The sequence below is a fragment of the Mus pahari genome, chromosome 3 (genome assembly GCF_900095145.1).
Source record: "Mus pahari chromosome 3, PAHARI_EIJ_v1.1, whole genome shotgun sequence".
In the NCBI taxonomy this organism is placed as follows: Eukaryota; Metazoa; Chordata; class Mammalia; order Rodentia; family Muridae; genus Mus; species Mus pahari.
This window is the reverse complement of record NC_034592.1, coordinates 17,078,147-17,088,655: the sequence shown is the minus strand read 5'-3', so window position 1 is coordinate 17,088,655 and position 10,509 is coordinate 17,078,147. Positions and strand designations below refer to the sequence as shown.

General features: G+C 52.2%; 1 protein-coding gene across 2 annotated transcripts in view; it reads right to left on the bottom strand.

The window, feature by feature from the left end:
• Positions 1 to 3,860: 3,860 nt before the first annotated feature.
• Slc27a4 (solute carrier family 27 member 4) overlaps positions 3,861 to 10,509 on the bottom strand; it is a 15,025-nt gene continuing 8,376 nt past the window's right edge. The window contains exons 7-13 of one of the 2 annotated variants that reach the window (XM_029536664.1): positions 10,305 to 10,414; positions 9,885 to 10,094; positions 9,588 to 9,714; positions 8,894 to 9,031; positions 8,573 to 8,737; positions 8,355 to 8,501; positions 3,861 to 5,754 (exon numbers count right to left, since the gene is read on the bottom strand). In XM_029536664.1, the coding sequence (XP_029392524.1) occupies positions 5,597 to 5,754; positions 8,355 to 8,501; positions 8,573 to 8,737; positions 8,894 to 9,031; positions 9,588 to 9,714; positions 9,885 to 10,094; positions 10,305 to 10,414 (1,055 nt within the window). In that variant the 3' untranslated portion in view covers positions 3,861 to 5,596. The remainder of the gene's footprint in view (positions 5,755 to 8,354; positions 8,502 to 8,572; positions 8,738 to 8,893; positions 9,032 to 9,587; positions 9,715 to 9,884; positions 10,095 to 10,304; positions 10,415 to 10,509) is intronic. The other variant, XM_021192390.2, reaches the window with a different exon arrangement.

Below are 10,509 nucleotides of genomic sequence, written 5' to 3'. Positions count from 1 at the left end.
CTGGAACTCACTCTGTAGACCAGGCTGGCCTCGAACTCAGAAATCCGCCTGCTTCTGCCTTCCAAGTGCTGGGATTAAAGGCGTGCGGCACCACTGCCCCCCCCCCCCCGCAGTTCTGACGGGAGTCTCTTTCAGGCACATGATGAGTCCGAGTTCAGGCTTCATCTGAACAGAAGTCTGCAAACAACTCATGCTGGCAGCACTGAGCCTGATGCTACTGCCACTTCGAGTCTAGAACCAAGCTTAACCTATCAGTTAGAAACAGTACAGGCTGGGTATTGTGTTCCCTCAAAGAACGTTTGTTTACTGAGCTCTGTGGTGCCAAACAGTAAAGTCGCTGGACTACACCTTGTATATTCCTCCCATTTTTCAGATGACAAAACTGAGTCTCCGAAGGCCGTGCCTTCGGGATTCTGGTCCTCCCCACTACTTCTCACTTAAGGCCAGAGTCTCACAAATAACTTTCCCCTAGTATCCCTTGCAGTAGAGGGTCCGGGGCCCCAGCCAGAGAGCCAGGGCGTAGTCCTCCATCCTCTCTGAAGCTCCAAGAGAGACAATGGCGAGGTCGCGGCGGATTCGAGGGCGCAAGTGCCCCCCTGCCCGCCGCCCTTTGTTTTCCCGCCAGCCCCCTCGCGCGCCCCGGGAGGCTGGGAGGCGCCTCTCGCAGGCTTCCTCCTCCCATTCTTGTGCTAATTGGGTGTCAAGCTGAGATCAGTGAGAAAGAAATCCGCCCGGGCTCGGGTTAAACTGCCGCCAAAGACTAGGGCTGAGCCCAGAATTTGATTAGGCCAGGAGGAAGCCGCGGCCCGGGGGAGGGGAGGCTATGCTTTCAGGGCCCCTTTGAAAGTCACTGGGTCGCCCCCCCGCCCTCTCCACAACCGCCTCTTTGGGCCTCTGGAAGGTATTTAACCTTCTTCCTAGGAATTGAAAGCGATAGCCACACACTGGCCTGCAGCCACTTGCCTGTCCGAGCACTGCTGGACCTCCAAGGATGCAGGAGGCTGGCTGGCCTCTTCCAGCAGCGCCCTGTTCAGCAAGGAGGCGGAGCGGGGTGGGGGTGGGGGCGTTTACCTCCAGACTCTGATGTTGGGAGAGGCTTTAGTCCTCCTCTGGTTCCTCATCAGCGGGAGGAGGATAAAGTCCTACCTGTTCCGTGCTAGGTGGCCATTAAGAGTCTATAACGGAGTAGTTGACCTTCAAGGGGACGCCTTCGGGAATGGTTCCCTGCTCACACCTTCCGGCAATGACTCTTTCCCCACCATACAGCTCCATCGCCTTACGGGTTTTTACTAGTTATTTACTCTTTTAAATATATATATAGTCATGTTACTGCAGTGTTTGCACAGTCCAGAAGAAGGCATCGAATGGACTCACTAGAACTGAAGTCAAAGGTCACAGATTCGTGTCACTCGATGCTGGTGCTGGAGTCTCTTGTCCTCTACAAGAGCAATATGAATTTTTTTTTTTTTTTTTTTTTTTTTTTTTGGTTTTTTGAGACAGGGTTTCTCTGTGTAGCCCTGGCTGTCCTGGAACTCACTTTGTAGACCAGGCTGGCCTCGAACTCAGAAATCCGCCTGCCTCTGCCTCCGGAGTGCTGGGATCAAAGGTGTGCGCCACCACGCCCGGCATCAATATGAATTCTTAATGGCTGAGCTGTCTCTCTGGCCCATTATATTTCAAATTTATATTTCAGCCCCTCTGATAGCATCTTCCTCTGAAGTATAGTCTTACTCTAAAACAAAATTTATTTTTATCTTATGTCTATGTATGCTTTGCCCGCATGTATGTGTGCTGTGCGTGGGTGCTGAGAACCCCACAGCAAGTTAGCTACTGAGCCATCCTTCCAGTTGGCCCCACCCCTCCCCATATGCTCCCTGGCTGGCCTGAAACTATGAAGACTAGGTTGGCTTGAAAGCAGAGATCTCTGCCTCTGCTTCCCAAGGGTTGGGACCAAAGGTGTGAAGACCCATGCCCATCTGGTCTACTGTTTCTTTTGTGGGCCTTGACCTAGTCTGCCTGGCATGCTTTCATGAAAGGCTTCCTGGTGCAGGGAACTCATATCCCCAGCGAGCGCTTGGGACGAGGAAGGATGGTTCCTGCAAGTTGTGGAACAGATGGAGAGAACATTTCAAAGCCAACAGAGCAGTGTTCCTGTGTCCCAGGGCACATCTCATTGGGTCCATCTGCTAGCAGCTGCCACTGCTGCCCCCATGGCAGGCAGCTTTTTCTATCTGCTTAGGTGAACCCATAGGTGCTCTGCAACTGTCAAGTACTTAATGAATGTGAGGAACTGCCCAATAGCAGTAGCTATGTAAGTCAACTTTATAAGCATGTATTGGTCAATTACTGTGTGTACTCAAGAGGGCTTGGCATGGTCTGGGGACAATCAGATGCAGGTCCAAGAGCTGTCAGCCCCTCAAGGAGGGGTTAGAAGGAGTCCCAGTGTAAAAGTGGGAACAGCCTTGTTTGGAATGTTTTGATTACACTATTAACTACTGTGTGTGTGTGTGTACACGTGCGCGTGGGTGTTTGGGATGGACAACATACAGTCAGCTCTTTCTTTCCACCATGTAGGCTCTGTAGATCCATGAGACTGTCAAGCTTAGCAGCAGGCACTTTCACCATCCAGTTTGTTGAGATGGAGTCTCACTATGTAGCCCTGGTTGACCTAGAACTCTTTTTTGTAGACTAGGCTGGCCTTGGAATCACAGAGATCTCACCTGAGTGCTAGGATTAAAGGTATGCATCACCAGACTTATCTATCTATCTATCTATCTATCTATCTATAGATTTCTTGAGAAAGGATTTCTCTGTGTAGCCCTGGCTGTCCTGGAACTAACTCTGTAGACCAGGCTGGCCTCAAACTCAGATATCTGCCTGTCTCTGCCTCCCAAGTGTTGGGATTAAAGGCGTGCACCATCACTGCCTTCAAGATCTTTTAAGAAACAAATTTTATTTTTAATTTAATTTTTTCTTTGAAGATAGGGCTTCCCTGGGTAGCCTTCGCTGTCTTGGAACTCACTCTGTAGACCAGACTGGCCTTGAACTCAGAGATCTGCCTGTCTCTGCCTCCCAAGTGCTAGGCTAGGATTAAAGGGTGCACCACCATCTCCCGGTTCATTTTTTATTTTATGAGTCTAGGTGTTTTGCCTGCACGTATATCTGTGTAGTGTGTGTGTGCATTGCCCATGGAAGCCAGAAGAGGGCATCAGCATCCCAGGAACTGGAGTTACAGATGGACTGCTATATTCCTCAGATCCTAAGAGCTCTTAACATCTGAAACGTTTCTTTTTTTTCCATCGAGCCTAAATCTTTGGAAACATAAGCAAAAGTCCTCAGAGACCCATCTTGGGAATCACCCTAGCTCAAATGGTGAGGCAAAAAACCACATCCCTTCATCCTGCTTCCTTGGCTGGGCATTGTAGGCCAGGAATGCAAATCTGAGCCCCTTGCTCCCCCTGCTGGCCATATTTGAAATGACACCCAGCCATGTTCCACACCATCTCTGGGCTCCTTTACTTGGTCTGCTCTTAGACATACCCCAATTCAAAAGCCTTTCCCCCTGAAGGCACCTGGATCTCTTTCTTAGTCTGGCCAACCCCGCCTCTGGACTGTCAGCTGCTGGCCCAGGGTGTGGCCCAGAGCAGGTTCCACAGGTTTGTGAAGAATAGCAATTTCTGGCTTCCTGCTGCCTTCTGTACCACGTGGCAGGGTGGTGCATCATCAAGAACATGACCTTTTGCATTCCAGCCTCCACACTACCTGTGTGACACTGCCCACTGAGTTAGTCATAATATCCTCACTCTGGGTCAATTCTTGAATAGTCCATCTATAAAACCTGCTTCAATCCAGGGTGGTGGTGGTACACACATTTAATCTCAGCACTCTGGAGGCAGAGGCAGGTGGGTCTTTGTAAATTGGAGGTCAGTCCAGAGCTGTTACATAGAGAAACTGTCTTGAACACCAATCAACAGCCCCCCCTCAAAAAAAAAAAAAAAGTGCTTCGAGACCCAGTTTGGCTCCTAGAAATCCCCCTCCTTTAATTCCAGTTCCAGAGGATTCTGAGGCCTGTGGTCTCATGTTTGCAGAAACCTGAGTCATGCACACATAACCACAACAAAAACACTCAAGCCAGATGTCTTTCATCCCAGCACCTGGGGGGAAGCAGGAGGATCTTGAGGTCAAGGCCATTCTCAACAACACACCAAGTACAATGCCAATCAGAACCACACAAAACCATCTCAGAACCCAAGAAATTGACCTCTTAGATACTGGAGAAGGTCCAACAGTGGAGACAGGGACCCTGTGCAGTTCATCCTGGGCTGTTAGGATCCCCAGGCTGGAGGAATCTGGACCAAAGTGCTGGTGACTGCCCAGGGTTGCCAGGCAGCCTGTCTGGATTAGACAGGCCATCCTAAAGGTGCCTGTCAGTCTCAACCCGGGTGCAGAGGCCTCCTGCCCAAGAAGACAGAGCTCAGACATGAAAGCCTCAGAGGGCTGGGGAGGTGCCAATGGGTCATTTGGCAGAAGATGGAGCAACAGTGCATGGGCCCATGGACAGTTCTGTGCAGGGGGGAGCAGGCTTTCCCTCAATGATGCCAAGTATCCTCCCACTCCTAATGGCTTCGTGTAGTTTCTGAATCCCTTAATTACCCCCATAATTCAGGAGACACTTGCCCAAAGCCACATGCTTATTCTAAAGGTTAAGTTCCAAAGTTTAACATCCTGTCAGATCTGGTGGGAGCTTCTAAGGAGTTATAGGAGGGCAGATCTTTGGAAAAGCGGACTGGCTAAGGGCTTATCCCAAGGCCTAAGTGAAAGGGGCTAGAGGGGAAGGAGGTAGGCAAGGAAGCAGGCTGTCAGGCTAAGAGGAGTCAAGGCAGAGTTTATTGGCCCCTCAGCCTCTCCTCACGCCTGTTCCACCCACACTCAGGCTAGGACAGATGGAGAAGCAACACAGACTCACAGACAGGCAGGAAGGCTGCATCTGAGACAGGCAGGACACTCGTCCCTCCCTCCCCAAGACAAGAACAAGGGAATCTGGAGAAACAAGGACTGAGTGTGTGATCCTGACTTCTTGAGACAGGGGCCCAGTGGCCACATGCTGTCCTCTTTTCCCCAGAGGTGCAGGCGGGGTGAGGTGACACTTTGGCAGCTCTGGACCAAGATCCTCTGTGGACACGGGATGGCGGGCCACTATAGTCTCTGGCCACTCAGCTTCCTGAGTCTGGAGGCTTTGCCTTGGTTCCTTTGTAAGCTCCCTTCTGTTTGGAGGGATCTTAGTGACTCCTCTCCCACACCCTGGCCCTCTGGACCCGAGATACCATCCTAAAGGAGCTCATCAGTAACCCTGGAGCCCAGGGGCCACGCCTGGCCCAGAAGACACAGCTTGGATGAGACTTTCACAGAAAGCCTCTGGAGGGTCGGGGAAGCGGCAGTGAGTCACTTGGCAGTTTGGGAGAGGGGAGATCAGCACCTAGGGGCGGAGGTGCGGGCCCTGCTAGCTTTGGTCTGGCAATGCCCAGAACCCCTCTGGGGTGGACGCTAGGGCTCTGAATCCAGCATCTTCTGGCCCTCAGAGGGATGTAGGGGGGAATCACAGCTTCTCCTCGCCTGCCTGGATGCGGGTGTAGGCCTCTCGGTCCAGTGCAACATAGCAGCCCTTCCGAGCATCCAGATAGAACAGTGGATCTTTCACAACAGATGGGTCAAAGCCCTCCTTCCTCAACTCTGTCTTCTGGAACTTGAAGGTCCCTAGAGAGTGGGGAAGAAAAGTCAGGAAATGCAAGGCAGGGGCTGGAGCACCTGTGACAAATCTGTGACAAGGGCTGAGAAGGGAGAGCTAGGGAGGGGAGAAACGACACGGACACTGTGTATGTCCAACGACATCTCCGATGGGCAGCAGAGAGGAGGCCAGAATCTGGGTCCCTTTTACTTGAGTACTGACCGGATACAGAGGCCTCAACATATTGAGCCAGATGCTTAATCATATTCTAAGATGCATATATTTTCTCCATTTCCCCCTTTTTATGGACAGGGTCTCACTAGATAGACCTGGCTGTCCTTCAAACTCTTAGCGATCCACTGGTCTCTAGATCTACAGTGCTGGGATTAAAGGGGTACATCACCATGCCATTTTTTGGGGAGGGAGCAAAGTTGCACAGGAAATAAGTGGTAACCAGGATTTAAACACAGGAATGACAGACCCTCTCCCTAGACCTGCTAGCCTCTGAAATGCCAGCTATTGCTCCCAACAGAAACTGCAATTCCATAAACTCCAAACCAGACTGGCCTTCTAGTTTGCTCTGAAATTCCTGTGAATCTAGGCCGCCAAGGACCCCATGCTCCTGGCGGGAAGAGAACCCTGAGCCCAGCCCAGCCTTGGAAGATTGAGCAGCATATGAAAGAAACCAACCAACCCAGACAAGCCCCCTAGACCAGCTCCTCAGGCCCACCAACTCTGTCTCAAACGCCCAATCCCTCCATGGTGCTAGCTGCCACCATAGTGGGCAGTAGAGATGCCAAACACTCCTACCAGCACATGAAGTTTTGCTGGATGGGGCTGCAGAAGACAGCAACCATGGCCTCTGCAGCTCCACTAACACCTTAGAGTTGAATTTAAACTCCACATCACTAACCTACAGCACTGTGACCCTCAGACATCCTTGCATGTCGTTCACTCTGCAGAAGAGCCATCTTGCTTGTCCTGGACAGACTCACACGTCCAGTCCTCAGGAAGTTCAGTCTCAGTTGTGAGACTGGCCCCTGTGTCCCTCCCTATGTCACACTGCAGCCTAGGCCCCTCCCACCGACTCATATGTTGCATGGGGTACGGATGTCCACAAGCTGACAAACCTCAGCAGCCAGAGAAGGCTTGGAACTGACAATGCATGGGAGGGGGTCAGCCACATGGACCCCTGGGTGAGCAGCTAGGGATGTGACTGAGCAATGGAGAGAGCCGGGAAGGACCCTAAGGACAGTATGGTGGGCCTAGACAGGAGATTCCACATCCCCTTCCTGACTCAGGGAACTCCTGAGAGCCATCAGTAGACCAATACATAGAAGGATGTCACTGTGCTACTATGTGTCCTGGCTGGTTCTGTGTCAACTTGACACAGCTGGAGTTGTCACAGAGAAAGCTTCAGGTGAGGAAACGCCTCCGTGAGATCCAGCTGCTGGGAGGGCCCCTTGTGGGTGGTGCCATCTCTTGGCTGGTAGTCTTGGGTTCTATATAGAGAGCAGGCTGAGCAAGCCAGGGGAAGCAAGCCAGTAAGAAACATCCCTCCATGGCCTCTGCATCACCTCCTGCTTCCTGACCTGCCTGAGTTCCAGTACTGACTTCTGTTGTTGATGAACAGCAGTGTGGAAGTATAAGCTGAATAAACCCTTTCCTCCCCAACTTGCTTCTTGGTCATGATGTTTGTGCAGGAATAGAAACNCTGACTAAGACACCATGTGACCATAGACCCACCCACAGCTCACTCTTAGATACCAACTCCTCCTGAGACATCTATAGTTCTCTGCCACTCTCCACAGCTGGAGATCATTTAGATACCTTCCTACTGTTTCTAGGCCTATAAGGGTCCTGATGGCCTCTGCTGATGGCCCACAGCACACTACTGTTGAAGCATCCAGGTTTGGGTATCTCTTTTCCTTTTAATTTATTGGTCTAATACTATTTGCCTATATGCCTTATTATTTATTTATTTACTTACTTATTACTACTTTTCTGTGGTACTGGGAATCGAACCTAAGGATTCATATATGTTAGACAAGCTCTTCCACTGAGTTCTGTCCCCAGTCTATTGTGCCATGATCTGAAGTCCATTTTCTGTTTTGCTGCTTTGTTGTTGCTGAGACAGGGTCTTGTGTATTGTAAAGCCAAGGCTGGCCTCCTTCCTCCATTCTGAAGCATCAGGATTACAGGGGTATACAACGCCTAGTCCATTCCATACCTCTGGACTTTTTTCTCCTCTGGGTCTAAACCATGGTATGGCAGCCATAGAATAGTCCCCATTCTTTTTTCTTTTTTCGAGACAGGGTTTCTCTGTGTAGCCCTGGCTGTCCTGGAACTCACTCTGTAGACCAGGCTGGCCTCGAACTCAGAAATCCGCCTGCTTCTGCCTCCCGAGTGCTGGGATTAAAGGCGTGCGCCACCACGCCCGGCTAATAGTCCCCATCCTAAGGGATGGTGCGCCTCCTCTGAAGGCTGGGTTTGCACATTTCCATGGGAGGGGGGGAGCGGTATCTCAGCCCAGGGGCAAGGCTGTTTGTCAAGGGAAGAGATTAGCCAGGGAGTTTACATTACAGAAAGACCCAGCCCCGAAAGCCAGGAGCTGGACCCAGAGACAGACCTGTTTTGTGCAGCTCAGGCAAGAAGCGCAGGAAGATGGGGCGGGCATACAGAGGCAGCTCCTTTTTCAAGGTCTGTGCAAAGCTCTCCAGGTCACAGTTGCTGATGGGGCTTGCAACAGCAGCCATTCCTGCTCGGCCCTCAGTTCCTGGGAGCAGGAGGGAACACAGTCAGTGGCAGGCAGTGTTCTGATACGCCCACCATCCTCCCCTCACATACCTGGCACCTCAACACCATAAACTGCCACATCCACCATATGAAGCAGGCGACTGAGCGTGCCCTCCACCTCAGTGGTAGACACATTCTCCCCTTTCCAGCGGAACGTGTCCCCGGTGCGGTCTCGGAAGTACAGGTAACCCAGCTCATCCATCACCAGCACGTCACCTAGGGAGGGGACAGTTAGTCATGACTGGGCCAGCCTAGCTCCTGACCCAGGTTGAGTCAGGCAGTCATCACAGGGGATGTGTTCTCTGAGACCGGAAGCTTTCATTTCTCCCTGTCCCTTCTGGAAGGACAAACAGCAAACTGCAGGGGACTCACCAGTGAGGTAGGCTTGGTCCCCCTTCTTGAAGACATCATTAGCAATCTTCTTGTTGTTGGCACCCTGGTTGAGGTACCCATCGAAACGGCGCAGAGGGTCCTTCTGGATGATGCGACCCACCAGCTGGCCTGGCTGGCCTAGGAGCGAGAAAGCCAGTCAGGTGTGGCCTCGTCTATCTGTCTCCATCCACAAAGGCACCTTGTAGCTTACGCTGACTTAATGCTGTCACAGAAATGCCCCATTTGTCTCCTGGACAGAAGGTGGCCGAGAACAGGGAGCACATCTGGGAAGTTTTGGAGCACAGAATGGCCATCAACGGTGAGGACCCAATGAATCAATCCAGGAAAGACCAGTCAACATACACAGGCCTGACTAGACAGCCGAGCAACCTGGTACCATGGAGCCCTACACCTGTCCAGGCTCTCCTCAGGGAATGCCCCACACTTTACCACCCACAACCTGAATCAGGCACTGCCGTCAGCCCTGCATGAAGATTCGGGGCTCGTGTATGAGGCCAGGATGGGGCCTTCTCAGGTAGGTGTGCAGATGACACGGCGAGCGAGCGAGGGCTGGTGATTACAGTAGGGTGAGCAGTGGGTAATGCAGAACCCACACTCAGAATGGTTTATCCACACTGACTACCCTCCAAGACAACACCTTCCCCCTCAAATGTCCATTCCCTCCTGGGCAGACCTGGTTGACAGGGAATGCAGACGCCATCAGGTCCCCGGATCAGTTCCATGGTATCCTCATTGACTCGTACCAAACGGATAGGATACACAAAGGACAGGATGCGGCTATTGAAGCCACAGGCCCCCACCTGCAAAGGCCAAGATTTAGGCCAGGGCTCCATGGCCTCCCCAGCAAACAGAGGGGCTGGAGAGACTCTGGTATCCACTCCCATGCTGGTACTGTTTACCCCTCTGCAAGCCGAGGGCCTATTGTGATCCATCCCCACAGCGGCCCTACCAGCCCCAATCTGGACCTTACCTGGCTGTCAAAGTTGCCCAGGCTACAGTTGCACTCAGTGGCCCCATAGAACTCGGCCACCTGGGGGATGTGGAAACGTCTGGAGAAGTCGGTCCAGATGGACTGCCGGAGACCATTGCCCAGTGCCATGCGCACCTTGTGCTGAGACTCAGCCTCACGGGGTGGCTGGTTCAGGAGGTAGCGGCAGAGCTCGCCAATGTACTGTACAATCTGGGATGGGTGTGGAGTCAGTCCAGACTCTAGGGATGCCCCACTTCATCACCGCCCCGCAGAGGCCCAACAGTCCCTTCCCTCTCATCCGAGCAACGGAGACGCTGCCTGAGGGAGCGTTCTGAAGTCTCAGCTGTTCAGATGCCCCAGTGTGTGGGTGGCAGGGGGACGTGGGGATAGGGCTGCTCATGCCTGTCCCTTCTCACTCACTGTGCAGTTGTACTTGATACAATCGTCCCAGAACCTGGAGGCCGAGAACTTCTTCCGGATCACCACAGTCATGCCGTGGAGTAAGCACTGGCCAACCCCCACAATGTTTCCTGAAGTCAGAGGGGCCTGGGAGTCAGGACAAAGACCCTACCCCAGAGCCTCCTCTCATTCAGACCTGCCTCTTTTTTTTTTTTTTTTTTTTTAA